At 37.0% G+C, this 21,445-nt stretch overlaps 1 protein-coding gene across 2 annotated transcripts in view; it reads right to left on the reverse strand.

The window, feature by feature from the left end:
* GABRB3 (gamma-aminobutyric acid (GABA) A receptor, beta 3) overlaps nt 1-21,445 on the reverse strand; it is a 484,556-nt gene that overhangs the window by 141,939 nt on the left and 321,172 nt on the right. For both annotated transcript variants that reach the window (XM_006898584.1, XM_006898585.1), the window contains exon 4: nt 20,136-20,356. In XM_006898584.1, coding sequence (XP_006898646.1) covers nt 20,136-20,356 — 221 coding nt within the window. The remainder of the gene's footprint in view (nt 1-20,135; nt 20,357-21,445) is intronic.

Raw genomic sequence — 21,445 nt, forward strand, 5'->3', positions numbered from 1 at the left:
TATCCTGTAATTCTTCAAGTTTGACTTTCATCCATTGAAAATATTCAATCATTGTTCTTTTAAATTCTGTGTCAGCAAGTTCCATCAGACTTTCTGCCTTCAGGAAATCCATTGATACTGTGTCACCCTTTGGGGGTGATATCTTGCTTTGTGCTTGTGAATTGTGTGGTACAGCTTGCTTTCTTCGAGACATTGATATGTTCTCGATGAAGATAATGCTCTAGAGATCAGTTGGGTAGCTATCCCACTTGTGCTTTCCTCTGAACGTCTGACTCCAAGGAAATGCCAGTTCAGAACCTGTGAGAGCAGCCTCTGGTAGGTAGGATAAGTCAAGGTGCTCTGGATTAAAGGCAGATTGATTAACCAGATGTGTAGACACAGGTGTGGAGCCAAATAGGGAAAGGTATGCATGTGGTTGTGGCAATCACAAGGGCAGGTCAACCACTTGGGGGACCTCACTCAGGCCTCAGTTGTCTGGGTGTGCTTACAACTGGGGGTCCCTATTCAAATTCCAGCTGTCTGTCTCCCATCCAGTGGTTTTCATTCACTGATCCCTGTCCAGTGGTGCTCACACAGTTGCCCTTGCACCATGGCCCCTGTCCAGGAAGGCTCCTGGGTAAAGGGGACTCAACAAGACAAAGTCAAATTTCCACCAACCCACTCGCCTCTGGCTGGACTGCAGTGTCCACAAAAGTTCCACCAAATTATCACTGGCCCGCTCTTACCTGGGCAGTTGGCGTGCCCTGAGAGAGCTCAGCCAAATTCCCACCAGTGGCCTCAACCTTGGGAACTCTCCCAGACAATCGGCATTGCCCAAGAAAACCCAATTAGGATCCTACCAGCCTTTCTCATGGAAGATCAGTCCCACATTAGCTTGATTGGTGGCTTCAGATGATGGCTGTCTCCATGGTGTGCCTTTGTGTGCTGACTCAGAATCGTATTGTCCATGGGTGTTGTGTTGCGTGAAGGAGTCTCTAGTGGCCCTGGAGCACTGCCAGAGGGTGCAGGGTTGAGGCGAGGCCATCAGGGTGTGCCAAAAGTGTGGGGGCACGGCATGGTGGTGGGGTGGTGTCCCTGGACAAGGTGCTGTGGCAGGGATGGGGGGTGCAGGGCTTGGGCAGTGCTGGGAGTTAGGGGTTGCAGTCTGTTCCCAGATATTAATCTGCCAAGTCACCAGTCCTCAGCAAATAAGACTTACTGCGCATTGCCCTGCTTGTGTGCCGCGTTGCCCTGCTTGTGCGTGCCCACTCAGCATTTCTTAAGCTGAAGAAATTAAAAAACAAATTCAAGACAGAAGTGGCAATATTTAAGGATGCTTTGTGAAAAATGTTAATGATCCAAGAAGCATTAAAAGAAGATGGAAGGAGTATACAGACACTGTATCAGAAGGAATTGGCTGACACAGAAGAATTTCATGAAACAACGTGTGAGCAAGAGCCCTGCCATGATGAAGGAGATAGTTCAAGCTACTCTGAAAGAATTGGAAAAAAACAAGGCTCCAGGAGCTGACGGCATATCAATAGACATATTTCAACAAACAGATACTGCCCTGGATGTGCTCACTAATTTGCGCCATGAAATCTGGAAGACAGCAACCTGGCCAACTGAGATCAATGTTTGTTCCCATTTCAAAGAAGGGTGACCTGATATAGTGTAGAAATTATTGAACAATATCATGAATATCACACGCAAGCACGATTCTGCTGAAAATTTTAAAAAAAATGACAGAAGCAACACATCAACAGAGAACTGCCAGATGTGCAGGCTGGGTTTAGGAGAAGCCATGGTACTAATGATGTTATAGCTAATGTGGATCTTGGCACAAAGCAGAGAGTACCAGAGAAATGACTATCTGTGTTTCGTTGACTATGCAAAGGCTTTTGACTGTGTGGATCACAATAAACTATGGTTGACTCTGAGAAGAATGGGAATCCCAGAACATTTGATTGAAACAGATTGTGCTTATGTGAAACCTATACTTGAACCAAGAGGCAGCTGTCAGAACAAAACAAGGAGACACAGTGTGGTTCAAAATCAGGAGGAATGACTGTCAGGAATGTATTCTGTCTCTATACTTCTGCAATCTATATGTAGAACAGTTTATTTAGGATGCTGGGCTGTACGAGGAGGAATGTGGCATCAGTATTGGCATCAACAATTTGTGTTATGCAGATGACACAACCCTGCAGCCTTCAAATATGGATTGAAGCTCAACATCAAGAAAACAAAAATTCTCACCACTGGGCAAACTGGAAGCATGGTTATGGAGGGTGAAGAGACTGAGATTGTTAACAGTTTTAGTTTGGTTGCTTGGTTCCACAATTCAACAGTCTTGATACCAGTAGCCAGGAAATGAAGAGACAAATCACATTGGGAAAGTGGAACCTCTGTTGGGGACCTCTCCAGAGTACTGAAGAGTAATGACATCAAGCTTGAGACTAGAATGCACCTGATCCGGGTCATAGTTTTCACAATTGTATGCTATGAATCAGAGAATTGGACAGTGACTAGGGTTGATAGAAAGAGAATTGATGCCTTTGATCTATCGTGCTACAGAAGAATGTTGAATATACCATGGACTGCTAGGAGAACAAACATGTTCTCACTAAAGAGGATGAATCCTGGCTGCTCCTTGGAGGCAAGGATTCTGAAGCTTCTTCTGTTATACTTTGGGCATGTTGCAAGGATGGACCTTGGAGAGGGACATAATGTTTGGGAGGGTGGAGGGACAGTGCAAGAGAGGAAGACCCTCGATGAGATGGAGTAATTGGAGTAATAGGAGTAGGTATGTTGGAGATTGTCAGTTTGGCAAAGGATAGAGCAGGGTTTAGGGCTCTTGTACATAGGGTTGCTATGAGTTGCATGTGACTAGACAACATAACAACAAAAACAATATTAACTATCTGCCCCTTTTAAAATATTTCCCCATTTCACTCATATATACACATCATATAAACCACCCCCCACTCTCAGGTAGCTTCTTGTCTTTTATTCATTTTCCATTTTAGGTAGAGAATGAAGGATGTGGTTTCTTACTTCTTGTTCGCGTGATTTTACCTAATACTTTGTACAAGTGAAGTGCATATCACAAGGTTCAGAAGATTATTGACTATATATCATTTTAAGGGAAGGTGGGAGTGGTTGTTGTTAGGTTTCACTGAGTCAACTATGACTCTATGAACAATGAATATGAACCTTGCTCTATGCTGTACCATCCTTACAATTTCTGACATACTTGAGCCCACTGTTATAGTCACTGTGTCAATCCATCTTGTTGAGGGTCTTCCTTCTTTTTGTTGACCCTCTACCTTTCCAAACATGATATCCTATCCAAAGACTGGCCTCTTTTAACAACACGCCCAAAATACAGAAGATGAAACTTCCATATCCTTTGTTACAAGGAGTAATTTGGCTGCAATTTTTTCAAGACCTATTTGTTTGTCCTTTTACTCTCTCTAACACCAAAATTCAAAGAAATAGATTCTTCTAGAAGTCATTTTTATTCATTGTCCAACCTTCAGATGCATAACAAATAACTGAAAAGACCATGGCTTGGATCCAGTATACTTTAGTCTTTAATCTGACGTAATTGTTTCTCAACACCTTATATATTTCTTTTACAGCAGATTTACCCAATGTAGAATTCTTTTGACTTCTTGTCTACTCGCCTTTGGGTGTGAGTTGATTTTATTTGGCCTCCGATTTAAAAATGTGATTGGTCACCAGTATGGGGCTGGAATCCTGACTGGAAGTCATCTGGAGTAGCCAAATTCTACAGAGGTTGTTATCTGGTTCTGGTGAGGCTTAGGGTGGAATGTTTATTTACCATTGGGTGTGAGTTGATTTTATTCAGCCTCCTATTTAAAAAGGCATTTGGTCACCAGTATGGGGCTGAAATCCAGATTGGAAGTCAAACTGCTGTGATTGGGAAGGTTCAGGTGGGATAGATATACAGGTAGGAGAGACTCAAGATAAAATTTTGGTTCCCATGAATTTGATTTAATTTTCCTTAGCTTCATTTTGAATTTGCATATGAGTAGTTTGTGGTCTGTTCCACAATCAGCACCTGGCCTAGTTTTCACAGCCGATATTGAGGTTTTCTAGTGATTCTTTCCACAGACATTATCAATCTGATTCCTATGTATACCATCAGGTGAAACCCATGTTTATAGCTTGTGTTTATGTTTCATATAAAAAGTATTTGCTATTAATAAATCACTGATTGTGAAAAATTCTATCATTCTGTCTTCAGTTTCATATCTGTCACCAAGTCCATGTTTTCAAATTTAGTATGCTTGGCTCCACAATTAGCACTCTTGATACCAGCAGCCAGGAAATTAAAAGATGAATTGCATTGGGAAAGTCTGCTGTCAGACACCTCTCTAAAGTACTGAAGAGCAACAATGTCAGTATGGAGACTAAGGTACATCTGATCCAGGCCATAGTCTTTGAAATTATTTGCTATGCATCAGAAAGCTGGACAATGACTAGGGATGATAGAAGGAGAATTGATTCCTTTAAGCTGTGGTGCTGGAGAAGAGTATTGAATATACCACGGACTGCTAACAGAGCAAACAGGTTCATCCTAGAAAGGGGAGACCAGGATGTTCCATGGAGGCAAGTATTCTGAAGCTTTGTCTGACATACTTTGGACATGCTGCAAGGAAGTAAAGGATGTCATGCTTGGGAGGTGAGGAACAGCACAAGAGAGGAAGACCCTCAATGAGATGGTTTGATTCAGTGACGAGGATAATGGGAGTAGGTGTGTCAGAGACAATAAAATTGGTACAGGTTAGAACAGGATTCAGGGTTATTGTACATAGAGTAACTATGAGTTGTGGGTGACTCAATGACAAATAACAACACTTCAAACATTATTTCCTTCCTTATCCTTTTCATAGTTTTTACCCTGAAATCTATTTTATCAGAGATTAATATTTCTATTAATATCTTTTTTTCTGGTTTCCATTTGCTGTGTATTTTTTCTAGCCCTTTTTTTTTAAATGTAGATCCCCTCCTCCTCAACTTTCCTATGTTGACATTGTTTCATATATTTTGTTTTATAAAATTAATCACTATTAGACTGTGTCCACCATTACCCAGTAATTTTCAGGTCCCTACTGGATCTTTCCAATTTCCTTTACTTCCTTCCTCCACCCACCAAATTGTGCAATCCTTTAATTTAACTCCTACTCAATAATCACTCTGCTGCTCCCACCGTTTTCCCCTTTGGATCTCCATACACATTTTACTAGTTATCCTTCTATTTTCACAATAATCGACTTATGTGGTTTGGTATTTTATAAAAAATCTGAACATGGAAACACCACATGACTCAGCTAGTCTATTACTAGGAATACATGCCAAGGAAATGAGAATTAACAATGAAATGGAGATTGTACATCAATGTTCACAGCTGTGTTATTCATCATTGCAAGAACATGTAAGCACCCAAATGTCCAATCACAACTAAATGGATTGAGAAATTGATGAGGGAATACTACACAGCACTTAGAATCAAAGATTAGGGGAAAAAACCCAATATAACTTGGGAGCGTCTGGAGAGCTTTATGCTGAGTGAACGGATTCAGTCTCTTAAGAACAAATATTGCCCTTTTAATTTTAGTGTGTTTTATTCTTCACTTTCCTAGTGTGTCTCTTTTAGATAGTATATTGATGGGTTTTGATTTTTTTTATCCAATCAGCTCCACTTTTTATTTTCAGTAGAGCATTTAAGTATTCACCTTCAGTGTAATTATTGAGAGAAAATGTTCTATTGCTATCATTTTGTTGAGTTCCATTTTGTTGCTCATTACTTTGATCCTGTGTTGTCTCTGTAAGACGAACTTCTTTCAGTATTTCCTGCAAAATTGGTCTTGCTTTTACAAATTCCCTCAGTTTCTAATTTCTGAGAATGTCTTCATCTCTCATTCATATTTGATGGACAGTTTTGCTGAGTACAGTTGTTTGCTTGGTCGACAGTTGTGTTGAGTATCTGACATAAGTCATTCAGGGGTCTTATTGCTTGCATGGTTTCTGCTGAGAAATTGGGACTAAATCTCATTTGCTCTCCTTTATAAGTTTCACCTTAGCTTATCTTTTGATCTCTTATGTACGATTGCTCTGAGGATGTTGTTGTTTCTCTTGTTATTGCTCACCTTATGAACCTAACTATTGTTTGAATGAAAATGGAGCCAGGGAAATGAAATCAGTTGCAGGCCTGAAGAGTGACTAAAACCTATAGTCTTCTTTATCAGACCAGTAAAGTAGGTCTTGTTACGATTTTTCTTTTTGTTCTATCTTCTACTCCTACTCAATCCCAGACCCTAAAATACAAACTCAGTTGACTTGAAGCTGATTCATAGCTGACACTCCAGTGTATTTTCTGAGGGTCTAAATCATATTAAAGAAGATTGTTCATTTTTTTCCCATGACACCTCCAAAAAGACACTCTCTTTGGGTTAACAGTGTAGCTCCCTAGGAATGAGGCCTTCACAGTAATGAAAAAGAAGAGTCCATATCCTCAACAAGATGATTGACAGTGATTGCAACAATGATCTTGAGAGTGGTGGAGATTGTGATAATTCACTGAATAGGGAAAGGTTTTAATCTGTTGTTTACAGGGTGTCTATGTGTCATAGTCTACCTAACAACAATAGCAATTACCTAAGACCTTCTATTTTTATTTCCTTAAAATGCTTGGCAGTGGCAGCTGGGCACGATCTAGTTCTTCTGGTCTCAGGAATCAGGAGGCTGAACTTCACATGTTTTATTTTATTATTATTATTATTTGTTTCTACTTATCTTTGGATTTCTTCACTTTTCTTTACCTCTGACAGAGGCAACAGTTGTAACCACTAGCTTATGAGGCTCAAGGCACTACATCCCACAGAAAACTGTCTCTGTAAATAATGTTTTGCTGATTGAGTATAATATCTGAAAATTCTGCTTCTAAGCCCTCAAACTCAATGTCTGGTTATGACAAGGAAGTTTTCATAACTTTTCTATTTATTATTCTAGTATTTGCATGTATATATTTAAAAAACATAAATATGCACCTAGACTGTACTGTCAAACTTACATATAGTCATGAATATAACCTCATTCGTCTACATCTACCTTTCCAGCTTGCCTCTCTCTAGTGCCTCTCTACCTAGTGTATGCAATTGTAGATTATAGTTTGCTGTTACTGATATTGCATTATTATGTGTTGGTGATGTTTAGAGTCACTAAATTTGATTTTATGCAGTACAGATAAAAACTGTACTCAATACCCGCTAGAGAGTGAGCTGTGGGTTGGCTCTGTGTTGATGCTAAAAAACAATAACAATGCCATCCTCAATTCTCCACTGTGTTTAAGTCCACAGTTCAATTCATTGGGTCAATCCATATCATCGAGGGACTTTTTGTTTTTGGTTGACCTCTACTTTACCAATCTGCTATCTTTTCTTTCCATTTTATAAAATTATTTGAGAGAGATTTTACAAATCATGCTTTTTTCTTTTTTCAATCATTTATAAATACTTTGCTTTATATTATTTACAATTGATTAATGCAATTAGTTTCTTACAATATTATATATTGCATATTGCCTTTTGCTTCACTTATTTATTTTCACTCTCTTTTCCTTTTTTCTCTCTAGAACTCTCTGGCAACTCTCTAGAACTGATTGTATCTGGGCATAGAGTCTTGTTTGTGGACAGAATTCTGTTTGCCCTTAGATTTTCATATTGTTGTTATTGTGTGACCTTGAGTTAGAGGTGACTCACAGCTAACTTTCGAGTAGGCTTTCTGAGGCAGTAAATTGCATGAGAGTAGATTGTCTATCCTCCTCCCATGGAGCAGTTGGTGAATTCAAACCTTGTGCCTTTAGAATGGTAGTAGTTTCTTATCATTAGGCCACCAAAGCTCCTTTGGCAAGATTTTATTATTTGTGGTCCTAAAACAAAATTATAATTTTGTAACTGAATTATCATTAATTATCACAAAATTATCATTAATTATCACAAAATTATCAGTTTTGGCTGTCATTAAGCATAATTCATCTATTTTATACACTATATAGCATTGAGCTAAATTCTTAATTACTTTTAAGTAATGTGAAAGTACCAGATTTTTTTATCCATCCATCCATCCATTGATGGATACTTGGATTATTTCCATTTCCAAGTCTTTGCTGTTATAAAAAATTCTTCAATAAGCATGGGTGTGTATATGTCAGTTTGCGTTTCAGCTCTTATTTCTTTGAAATTTATACCTAATATAGTGGGATTACTGGATGAAATGATATCTCTATTCCCAACTTCTAAAGGCATACCAAAATATTTGAGATTTTAGCATTTAAATACCCTTTGCCAACAGTACAAGTCAAAGACATCAATATTTTTCATTGTTTTGTATTCATTATCTTTCAAATACATATGAAGCAAATGAAAATACCAAGGGATAGATCTGGTGGACCTTGGTGTTTAAAACTGATGTTCTTTCACTTTAATGCTTTAAATAGGCTCTTGACAGCAGTTTTGTTCAATGTATTATGTTCTCTGAAACCCTGACTGTTGTTTCCATAGCTGTTGACATTGGACCAAGTAATAATGAGTCCTTGGCAATTTCAGACTTTTCTTTAATTTCATGACATTGCTTTTTTGTGAGGAATTTTCCCCCTTGATGTTGATATATAATACATACTGAGGCTATAGATTATTTAAGAAAATAGAAATCATTTAGTAAAGGTTTAAAATACTCTTTACTTTCAGCAAGCATGGATGAATTATTAATGGATGCATTAGTGAAATGCAAATTGATAATGAGATATCCACACTGATGCCACATTATTCTTCAGAATATTTGCTTGGCATGTAGATAGAATAGGTATGGTAAAAGAATGTATTTTTTCTTTTATTTTGTTAGTTTTAATGAACATTTACAGAGATTTTGGATTTTCATTCATTCATTGTTACACTTTTTTCTTTATCCCCCCTCTCCCAGTTTGCTCCTGTCTTTGAAAAGCAAAAGATAAACTTCTTCATTGGTATACACATTTGACTTTTCTTAATTTTGAAACATGCAGTATCTTGTGTTCTGTTTGAAGGACTGAGTTTTAGTTCATTTACAGTTCCACATGAGGACAATTTAGTGTTCTTTGACTCTTTTTCTTCTAAAGATTATCCATAACTTATTTTGATCCATACAATCAAATTTCTACTAACTGACATCAACAATAATATACTTGGTTACAGGGTATCTTATGAATTCAAATTTAGTTTCTGGAAGTTCCCTATCATTGTGCATGACACTTTTTCATGATCTTCAGTAAGATTTGCCTCTGAGAAGAATGGGAATCCTAGAGCAGTTGATTATGCAAAACCTATACTTCGACCAGGAGGCAGCTCTCAGAACACAGGAAACACTGTATGTTTCAACATTGGGAAGGGTGCATGTCAAGGATGTATCCTATCTCCATACCTTTTCAATTTTTATGTCAAACAAACCATCTGGGAGACAGGGTTCTATGAGGGGGATTGTGCCATCAGGATTGGAGGAAGACTCATCAACAATCTGCATTATGCAGATGACACAACCTTGCTTGCCAAAACTGAAGGGGACATGAGGTATTTGTTTCAGAAGGTAAAGGATTGAAACCTTCAACAGGGATTGAAGCTCAGCATCAAGAAAACAAAGATTCTCACCACTGTGCCAATTGGCAGCATCATGATAGATGATGAAGAGATTGCGATTGTTAACAGCTTTAGTTGCTTGACTCCACATTCAACACTCTTGGTACCAGCAGTCAGGAAATCAAAAGGTGAACTGCACTGGAAAAATCTGTTGTCAGGGAACTCTCCAGGGTACTGAAGGGCAATAATGTCAGTCTGGAGACTAAGGTGTGCCTGATCCAGGCCATGGTCTTCACAATTACTTGCTATAACTCAGAGAGTTGGACAATGACTAAAGATGATAGAAGAATTGAGGCCTCAGAATTGTGGCACTGGAAAAAGAATATTGAATATATATATCATGGACTGCTAAGATAACAAACAGTTTTATCCTGAAGTAGGTGAAACTGGGCTGCCTCTAGGAGGTAAATATTTTGAAGCTCCATCTGACATACTTTGGGCATGTTTCAAGGAAGGACTAGTCTTTGGAGAAAGACATCATGCTTGGAGGGGTGGAGGGATAACACAAGAGAGGGAGACCATTGATGAGATGGATTGACTCAGTGACAGGGGGATAGTAATGGGGATAGGTGTATCAGAGACAATGAAATTGTCTCAAGATAGAGCAGAATTCAGAGCTGTAGTATGTACAGTCACTGTAATTCAGAGTCCACTTGATGGCACATAGCAACAAAATTATTCTATTTTATAAATTCTGCATTCGATTAGTAACATTTTTATTGGTCACAAATGTGGATATATTCTAATCAAATTGCCATGTAGTTGTCTTCAAAATTTCTTGGCTTAGATAAGTTAGAATGTACTAGTATACTGATACTTCTTACAGTCAGTACTGTCAATTCCCTACAGTCTTATTTTTTGCCAATGTCTTCAACACAGCATACATATCTTTCTGTAGTACAATCAATTCTTGAACCTACTACTTTCTGAAAGAGTGTAGCATTGGCTAATTATTACTGGAGCAGTGACTATGAATATTTCTTCAATTCTCTTTCAATGCTTCTTGAATCATATAATATCTTTTAAAAAATCCTTCAGTATTTCAATTCAAGACTTGATTTTTTTTTCCCTTCAATTCTTTCAACTCGAGAAATACTAAGCATATTCTTCCCTTTAAACTGAGTATTTTTTTCAGGAAAGGGTATTGGATTTTGTCAAAAGCCTCTTTGGCATCGGTTGAGATGATCATGTGGTTCCTGCCTTTTTTTTTTTAAATTACATGATGAATTATAGTTACTGCTTTTCTTATGTTTAACCATAATGCATGCTTGTTATGAAGTTCATTTGGTTGTGATTCTCTTAATATGTTGTTGGAGTCTATTGGTTAATAGTTTGTTAAGATTTTTTGCATCTGTATTCATGAGAGATATAGGGGTTTTTTTTTGGGGGGTGGTGTCTTTACCAGCCTTGGTAAAGATACTATATCAGAGTTATGTTTGCTTCATAAAATGAGTTAGGAGGATTACTTCTTTTTCTGACTTCTGAAAAAATTTATGTAGAATTTGTGACATGTTCTTCTCTTGGCCCCTTCTTTCCTTAATCCCATTTCTCTGCACATTTTGTTATAATAACTTGTTTGGTCTTCTCAAGGTGCTCTTGGAAATATTCTGGTCTGTTCGTTTACTTACATTTTGTTTTAGCCTTTCTATGTTCAAAAGCAAGTTTTAGAATCTATTCATACATTCCTTTTGTTACTTGATCTCTTGTCTTTTTTGTTATTTATTGTATTTTAAATGATTATTTGTCCTCACAAATGATTTTTAAATTTTCTTTTGTTTTTATATTTTTTATTAATTTTAATGAGGGTTTAGAGACTTTTAATTTCATTCATTCAATGTTGTATTTTTCTCCCTGTTCACACTTCCCACCCAGTTCTCTCTTCTCTTTGAAAAGTAAAAGAAAAAGTCTTTCATTGGTATACAATGTCCCCCCGCCCCAGTACACTCCACTATGCAACCTTCATTCTGGATTCTTATTATGACCATAACACCTAATCATATATAGCTTTTAAACAGTTCTTTCCCTCATTTGTTTAAATGCAGTATACACTATTTATCTAATCTTTCTCAGTCTCACCCCGACTCTGATGTCAGTCCTGTTCTACAACAGTGGCACTATGCAGTATTTGTCCTTTTGTGACTGAGATATTTCATTCAGCCTAATGTCCTCCAGGGTCACCCATTTTTTTAATAACGTTTCATTAATTCCTTGTCTTCCATTGTGTGACTATACTAGAGCTTCTCTATCCATCTGTTAGTTGATGGGCACTTGGATTGTTTTTAGCTCTTTGTTATTGCGAACAAAGACAAAATAAATATGGGTGTGCATATATCTGCTTGGGTGGCAGTTATGGTTTCTTTAGGGTATATTCCCAGTAGGGGAATTGCTGGGTCAAATGGTATTTCTATTTGCAACTTTTTGAGAGAGTGCCATACAGCCTTACATAGTGGTTGCACCACTTTACACTCCCACCAACAGTGAATAAGGGTTCCAGTTTTTTTGCAACCTTGCCAGCAGCTGATGTTTGCTGCTCTGTTAAATTTTGCTATACTTACTGGGGTGAGATATCTCATTGTTGTTTTGACTTGCATCTCTCTTAGAGCTAGGGATTTTTAACATTTCTTCATGTGCTTGTTGGCCATCTGAATGTCTTCTTTGGTGAAGTGTCTGTTCATATTCCATTTTTCAATTGGGTTATTTACATTTATCTTGTTGTCATGCTCTAGTAATTTATAAATTCTAGATATAAGTCCCTTATCTGACATCTCATTACAAAATATTTTTTCCCAATCTGTGGCTTCCGTTTTTACTCTGTTTGAGAAGTTTTTAGATGTGCATAGGGATTTGATTCTTAGAAGGTCCCGTTTATCTATTTTACCCTCTCCTGGTTGTACATTTTTCAGGATGCTTGGAAGACTGTTTATGTTGTGGATTAGGACTGATAGAGTTTGTCCAAGCTTTTCTTTAATGAAATGTATAGTCCTTGGTTTTAGTTCTAGGTCCATAATTCATTTTGAGTTGGTTTTTGTATATGGGGTGAGGTGTGGATCTTGCTTGAGTTTTCTACAGATAGCTTTCCAATTTTGACAGCACCATTTGTTAAAAAAGCTGTCATTTCCCCACTTAACTGATTTCATCTCTTTGTCAAAAATCAATTGACTATAGGTAGACTGGCTGATTTCTGGATTTTCTATTCTATTCCATGGACTATGTATCTGTCATTATACCAGTACTACGCTGTCTTGTCCACCACGAAAGTGTAAGAGAATTTGAAATCAGGGAGTGGGATGCCTCCTACCTTTTTTATATTTTTAAGGAGTGCTTTGCTTATTTGGGGTTTCTTTGCATTCCAAATGAAACTGGGGATTGCCTTTTCCATCTCATTGAAGAGTGGGATTGGTATTTGTATTGGGATTGCATTGAGTGAGTAAATTGCCTTTGGCAGTATTGTCATTTTCACAATATTGAGTCTTCCTATCCATGAACATGGGATATTCTTCCAATTCTGCAAGTCTGTTTCTGTTTCTTGTAGTAATGTTTTGTAATTTTCTTTGAATAGGTCTTTTGTGTTTCTGGTTAGGTTTATTCCCAAGTATTTAATCTTGTGATTAAATTTTGTGAAGGGTATTTTTTTCCTTAGCTCCAGTTCTGTATTTTCTTTGTCACTGTAAAGAATCCAATTGATATTTGTATGTTGATCTTGTATCCTGCCACTTTGCTGAATTGGTCAACTATGTCCAGTTGTTTTCTTGCTGAGTCTTTATGGTTTACTAAGTATACTATCCATAGAGAGATAATTTTACTTCCTCTTTGCCGATTTGGATACCTCTTATTTCCTTCCCTTGCCTTATTGCTATCGCTAAGACATCCAATAACATATCAAATAGGAGAGGTGATAGTGGTCATCCTTCTCTAGTTCCTGTTCTAAACAACAATGCCTTTAATCTCTCTCCATTGAGAACAATATTTGCTCTCCTGTTTGCATATATACGTTTTCACTCTGTTGAAGGAATTCTCCTCTATTCCTATTTTTTCAGTGTTTTAATCAGGAAAGAGTGTTGGATTTTGTCAAAGGCCTTTTCTGCATCAATTGGTAGGATCGTGTGGTTCTTGTGCTTTGCTTTGTTAATGTGATGAATTATATTGATTGTCTTTTTATGTTGAGACATCCCTGCTATGAATCTCACTTGGTCAGGGTGAATTATTTTTTTTTATGTATCACTGGATTCTACTGGCCAAGACTTTATTCAGGATTTTTGCATCTATGTTCAGGAGAGATATTGACCTATAGTTTCCTATTTTGGCTTTGGTATCAAGGATATATTTGCTTCATAGAATGAATCTGGGAGACTTCCATCTTTTTCTATTTTCTGAAATAATTTATGTAGAATTTGGTGACATTTCTTCTCTGAATGTTTGATAAATTCACTTGTAAAACCATCTGGTCCAGAGCTTTTGTTGGTTGGAAGTTGTTGTATTACCTTTTCAATTTCTTCTTTTGTAATGGGTCTGTTCAGGTGATCAATTTTGGTTGGTGTCAGTTTAGGTAGATTGTGAATTTCTAAGTATTCGACCATTTCCTCTAAGATTTCATATTTGTTTAAGCATAGTTTTCCACAATGTTCCATTGATAATCTTTTTATTTCACTTGATTCTGTTGTGATGTTCTCTGTTTCATCTTCATTTGGATTATTTGTGTGTTTTCCTTCTTTCACTTTGTTAGTTGTGCTAGTGGTTAATTTTACTTTTTTAAAAATATTTTACAATGGTTTGCATAAATATTCATGTACTTTGTGTTTCACACTTCCCTTCATTCACATTATCTTTCATATAATCATTGCCATACATTGCATTTTATAAAATTAATCACCCTTGAACTCTTTTCACTATTATCCAGTCTTTTTAGGTCCCCACTGGAACTTTCCCATTTCCACCCCCCAAATTGTGAGACCCCATGATTTCTTCTAGCCCATTCTAAACCCCTTTTTCCCACTCCTTTCCCCCTTGGACCTGAATACATGTCTTATTAGATATATTTCAATTTTTACAATAATGATCATATGCAATATGTGTTCTTATGAAACTGAGTTCATTCACTCAGCAAAACTCTTTCCACTCTCTCCCAAGTTACAGGGTATTTTTTTTAAATAGTTGCTCCTCAGTGCTATGTAGTATTCCATCATGTAACTGTACCACAAATTCTCAATCATTTGACTTTGTTTGGACATTTGGCCTGTTTCCATGTTATTACAGTTGTAAATAATGATGCAAAGAACACTGATGCAAAATTTTCTGTAATTGTCTCACTTCTAATTTCCTTGTGATATATTCTTAGCATTCAGGTCTTTCGTTCTTAGGATCACTATGAGTCGTCTATGACTCAATGGCACTTAACATTAATAACAACAATGTGAGAGCTCTGTTGGCCTAGTGGATAAAAAGTGATGCTACTAATCCAAAGGTGGATGATTTTAATCTGCGGGCCTTAGGCCTGCTTTTAATTATTTTTGGTCAAACATTCTTCTAAGTAGTATAGCAATGGTTTGTCCGTTTGCTGTACAGCAGTAACTTGTGGTTGCTGTGATGCTACACACTATGACATTGACATGTCAAATGTAATAATGGTTACTCATAGTGTACAGTGTTTCATTAAGCTTCCTGATGAAAAGCTTGGAAGCCTGAGTGGCATCCACTTCTGAAATAGCTTGCCTCCTGAATCTCTATGAATGTGGAGAAATGACAGAAGTTATACAATTGTTCAGGTCTTTCTTTCATAGGGTTTCTATGAGTCATCTACAACTCAATGGCACTTAACAACAACAACTTATTCTTAGCAGTGGAATAGCTAGGTCACATAGAATGTTTATGCTCAGCTTTTTATTTAGGAAATGCTAAACAGCCTTCCAGAGTGGTTGCACCATTTTACAATACCACCAACAGTGTATGAGAGTTCCAATCTTACCCCATACTCTCCAACATTTATTGCTTGTTGCCCTGTTAAATTTTGCCACTGCTACTGGAGTGAGATGGTATCTAATTGTGATTTCTATTTGCATCTTTCCTATTACCCGTGATTAAGAACACTTTTCTTGGGTCTGTTGGTCATCTGAAAATCTTCCTCTGTAAAAAGTTTTTCAATGTATTTTTTATCTATTTTATAAATGGGTTATCAGTCTTTTTCTTGCTGAGGCCCTGTAGTATGCTGTAAATTTTCATTATGAGATCCTTGTTTGAAATGTCATTGCCAAATGTTTGTTCTCAGTTGGTAGGTTTTCTTTACAATCTATGAGAAAAAGTTTTTGAAATACACAGTAATTTAATCTTAAGAAATAATTTAATCTTCCATTCATCAATTTTATCCTTTCCTGGTTGTACACTATAGGCTGTATTTGTCAACCTCTTTATACCATAGGTTAGGCCTTCTAAACTTGGTCCCACTTTTTCTCTTATGATCTTTATGGTCTTGGGTTTATTCCTAGGTCTCTGATTCACCTTGAGTTGATTTTTTTATAGTTTGAGAAGTGGATTCTATTTGAGCTGTCTGCAGGGTTTTTTTTTCTGCAAGTCCAGTTTTACCAATACTATTTGTTGAAGATGTTGTCGTGTCCCCATATAGTCAGTTTTATTTCCTTGTTCAATATCAAATGACCATAAATATATTAACTTCTGGATTCTTGATTTGGTTGCATTGGTCTATGTGTCTGTCACTGTATCAGTACATGCTTTTTGGATTATTATTGTTGCATAGTGTTGTTGTTGTTGTTATGTGCCACCGAGTCACTTGCGACTCATAGCAACCCTGTGTGCAACAGCCTTAAACCCTGTTCTATCCTGTGCCAATCTTATTGTGTCTGACACAGCTATCCCCATTACCCCAGTCACTAAATCAATACAGCTCATCAAGGGTCTTCCTCTCCTGTGCTGTCCCTCCACACTCCTGAGCATGACATCTCTCTCCAATTACTGATCCCGCCTTACAACACGTCCAAAGTATGTCAGACAAAGCTTCAGAATCCTTGTCTCCAAAGAGCAGCCTGGCTTCATTCTCTCGATGACGAACTTGTTTGTTCTCCTAGCAGTCAAAATTCTTCTCCAGCACCATAGCTCAAAGGCATCAATTCTCCTTCTATCATCCCTACTCATTGTTAAGCTCCCTGATGCATACCAAGTAATTGTAAAGACCTGTATCAGGCGCATCTTAGTCTCCAGACTGACATTGTTGCTCTTCAATGCTGTCAGGAGAGGTCCCTGACAGATGACTTCCCCAATAAAATGTGAGTCTTGATTTCCCAGCTGCTAATACCAAGAGTGTTGATTGTAGAGCCAAGCAAACTGAAGCTGTTAACAATATCAGTCTCCTCACCATCTATCCTGATGTTGCCAATTGGCCTAGTGGTGCGAATCTTTGTTTTCTTGAAGTTGAGATTCAAGTTTTGAAATCAGACAGTGTTAAGACTCTAATTCAATTTTTTTTCAAAAGTTCTTTGCTTATTCAGGATCTCTTTCCTTTCCAAATAAACTTGACAATTGCCTTTTCTATCACTTTAAAAAATGAATTTGGTATCTGTATTGGAATGGTATTAAACTTATAGATTGCTTTTGTTAGGATTGTCATTTTCTCTATATTGAGTCTTCCTAACTATGAGCAGGGAACATTTTTACCCATTTATTTCAGTATTTTATTGTTTTGTTCAGAAGTATTTTGTAGTTTTCTATGTAAATGTCTTTTGTATCTCTAGATAGGTTTATTTCTTAAGTATTTTAATCTGTGAGTGGCATCCACCTCCTAAACAACATGCCTCCAGAAAGTCTATGAACTTTGATAAATGTCAATACATTGTAGAGGGGCTTCACGCCTTTTGTTCATATTGTAGCTATAATTCGTGCTTGATTCAAAGGCAGTCAAGATACACACACACACACACACACACACACACACACAAACACACATACATTTTACTGTAAATGGTATAGCTTTCTTATTTTTCTTCTCTGTGTTTTCCTTGTTACTGTAAAGGAGTCTGACTTACTTTTTTAGTATTGATCTTGTATCCTGTGATTGCTACAAAAGTGGTCCACTACCTCTAACAGGGTTTTTTTTGTTGTTGTTGTTGTTGTTGAGTCTTTGGGGCTTTCTGTGTACACTAAATATCATCTGCATAAAGTAGCAATTTAATTACCTCTTTGATAATTTTGATAATCTGGATACCTCTTATTTCCTTCTCTTGTCATAGTTCCCTAACAAATACTTCACAATACAAAATTAAATAGAAGTGATAAAGGGGGACATCCTTGTCTGGCCCCTGTTCACAAGTAGAGTGCATTTTAGTCTTTCACCATTGAGAATGCTATTGGCTCTTGGCTTTGCATATATACTTTTCATTATGTTGAAGCAATTCCTTTCTATTTTGATTTTGCTGAGGGTTTTAATCAGGAAGGGGTGTTTGATTTTGTCTAAGGCCTTTTCTCTATCAATTTCTAAGAAATTCCCTTGGGTTCTTATTATTCCCTTCATTAATGTGGTGCTTTACACTGATTTCTTTTATAGTAAACCATCTTTGCATATCTGTTAGGAAACCTACTTAGTGATGATGAATTATTTTTTTTGACGTGCTGTTGGATTCTACTGGCCAGGATTTTGTTAAGGATTTTTTCATGTTCATGAGAGATATTGATCTGTAGTTTTCTTTTTGGTAATATTTTTGTTTGGCTTTGATATTAGAGTTATGTTTGCTCCATAGAATGAATTCTGGGCATGTTCATTATATTTCCATTTTTTGAAAAAATTTTAGTAGAACTGACAATAGGTTTTCCTTGAATTTTTGTACCATTTAGCCATGAAACCATTGGGTCTAGGACTATTTTTTGCGAGAGTCTTTTTATGATCTGCTCAATTTCTTCTATTATGATGGGTCTGTCCAAGTGTTCTACATCTGTCCATGTCTATTTGGACAGAGCATTATTTTCAAGGAATTTGTCCATTTCCTCTAGGTTTTCTAATTTATCAGTGTATAAATACAATATTTTGATTTTATAGATTTACTTTTATAAAATTTAAGTTCATAATGTTTTGTTTAGATTTTGCATTTCTGGTTGTATTTTCCAGTCTCTTTATATCTTGGACTAGCACTTGTAAGCTTGATCCCAGATGCCTTTGAGCTGTGGTGTTGGAGAAGAGTGTTTGATATACCATGGACTGCTAAGAGAATAAACTGGTTCATCCTGGAGAAGGTGTAATCAGGATGCTCCTTGGAGGCAAGGACTCTGAGGCTCCATCTGACAAACTTTGGGCATGTTGCAAGGAGGAACCAGTCCTTCAGAGGGATGACATGCTTGGGAGGGTGGAAGGACAGTGCAGGAAGAGAAGACCCTCCTCTGGAGGATGAGATGGATTGATTAAAGACTGGAGTTATGGGGGTAGTTGTGTCAGAGACAATAAGATTAGTCCAGGATAAAACAGGATTTAGGGATGTTGTACATAGGGTTGCTGTAAGTCACAGATGACAGCATGTAACAACAACAACATCAACATCAAGAAAACAAAAGTGCTCATCATTAGACACCATCATGATAGACATCATGATAGAGAAAAGACTAAAGTAGTCAATTACTTAACTTTCTTTAAAATAAAAATCAACACTCATGGAAACAGACACACACACAAGCTCGGAAATTAATAAGGAAGAATGAAGAATTGATGCACTTGAATTGCGATGTTTGCAAAGAGTACTGAATATACTATGAACAGCCAAAATCACAAGAAGAAGTGCAGCTAGGGTGCTGCTTAAAGGTAAAGAAAGGGAAACATATCACCTATTTTGAGCAAGCTATTAGGAAACACTAGTCCTTGGTTACAGACACCATGCATGGACAAGTAAATGGTCAGGGAATGAGGGGAAGATCTTTAACCATTAGATTAAGAGTGGCTATGAAAATAAGTTTGAGGATAGCAAAGATTGTGAAGATTGTGTAGGATAGGACAAGATTTTTATTTGTTGTTCATTGGATTGCTATAAATCGTAGTTGGCCTGATGGCACCTAATAACAATAATACATCCAAATTAATACATATTTATCAAGTAATCATCATTTTCTTTCCCTTCCTAATTCAAATATCTTTGGAGAAAATTACTGAATACCTGTACTTTAACAAGGCAGAATTAATTCCCTGCTTTGTTCCTATGGTATGGAAACGCCATCTTTATGGAATCTGTACTCTTATATATGTGAACCAATTAGGTAAATCTAGTCCTGGTATGCTAGTTTTAATGGTTCACATGACAAGTTATAATAGTGATAATGTTATAAATAGTATATGTATAACATTTTCCCTTCTAATGTCCATTACATCTCATAAATGTTTCATAATTCGTACACAGAGACAATTTCATTAACTTTAATAATCTCACTGAGAAATTCATGGTTAGTGATGCCTGAAATTGTGGGTGGCAGGCCTACCTGAGCCCATACAGCACCGTCCCATCAGGGTGCAGGCGGATCATGCGGTTCTTCACTGTCACCCCATGCACAAATGACTTTTTGTCATTTAAAAAGTATGTGTCAGGCACCCAGAGTTGGTCAGCCACTCGGTTGTCCAGTGTGAGGTTGAGAGGGATCCCAGAATAAGCAAGCCTCTTGTCTCTCCAATATTGTTGGAAATACATGGTTAAGGTATAGTCCTAAAAAGAGAAAAAAAATACATCAAGGTGTGTTTCCACAATGGGTTCCCAAAGCCAGTTTGGAATCTTAGTACTTCAGTCAGTTCCCAGGAAAGGCAAAGGCCATTTGTTGAAAGCATAAAAAGCAATGGTACCTTTCTCATGAATTATAGATACCAGCCCTCATAGATGTATCTCAGGTGTACATAAATTGTCTTATTATGTAAGTAGGAGCTAGATTAGATAAGTATTATTCAAAAGATAACCAGATAGAATAAAGGCCAAGATATGTCATAAAATCATAAAAAGATAAATACTCTAAAAACAAGTATAAAATAAAGTAAAAAAAATCACTATTAATAAGAACTACAGAAAAGCTTACTTATATATGGAGAGAATCAATTTAGTAAGTTTACTGGAAGGGAGGAGAGGAGAAAATTAAAGGATATATAGCGAACATGATTTCAATGAGTGAAGGGAAAAACAATGTGGAAAGAGTGAAAAATAAGGCATTGTGTATACTGTAGCAATGTTGTGCAACAAAACAGGTACGATGATTGACTGAAACATAAACACATTGTATGCTTTGTAAACTTGTACGCAAATCAATAGAAATATTCTTTAAAAAAATTAGGCTGCTGCCCAAGCCAAAAGTAGACCTTCATCTATCACCGTGCAGATACTGAAGAAATATGAGGTTTATCCAAAATCCTCCTCTCTGTGTCCTTGCAGTGTGAACCTATGTGGCTAGAAATAAGCATCTTGAGGAGAATAATGGTTTGTGGAATCTCTGACATAGTCTTCATATTTTCTTTCATTCTCATGTGCTACGATTACGTCCACACTTATCAGGCAATTGTATCTGTTGGAGATGGAAAGGTTAGCAATATGGTTAAAAAAGAAGCCTAAGAAAGGGATTTTCTGTTGCTCTGGAAATCTCCAAGAGGATCTTTTTCTCCCTCACCAACCCAGGAAAATTGGCAAAATGATAGATGTGCCATTAATGTGCTGAAATGGAATAATATTGCTGTTGTTGGTGGTGTTATGTGCCGTTGAGTCGCCTGCGACTCATAGCGACCCTATGTACAACAGCCCTAAACTCCACTCTGT

The sequence above is a fragment of the Elephantulus edwardii genome, unplaced genomic scaffold (assembly GCF_000299155.1).
Source record: "Elephantulus edwardii isolate Elephantulus edwardi_28Jun2011 unplaced genomic scaffold, EleEdw1.0 scaffold00234, whole genome shotgun sequence".
Taxonomy (NCBI): domain Eukaryota; kingdom Metazoa; phylum Chordata; class Mammalia; order Macroscelidea; family Macroscelididae; genus Elephantulus; species Elephantulus edwardii.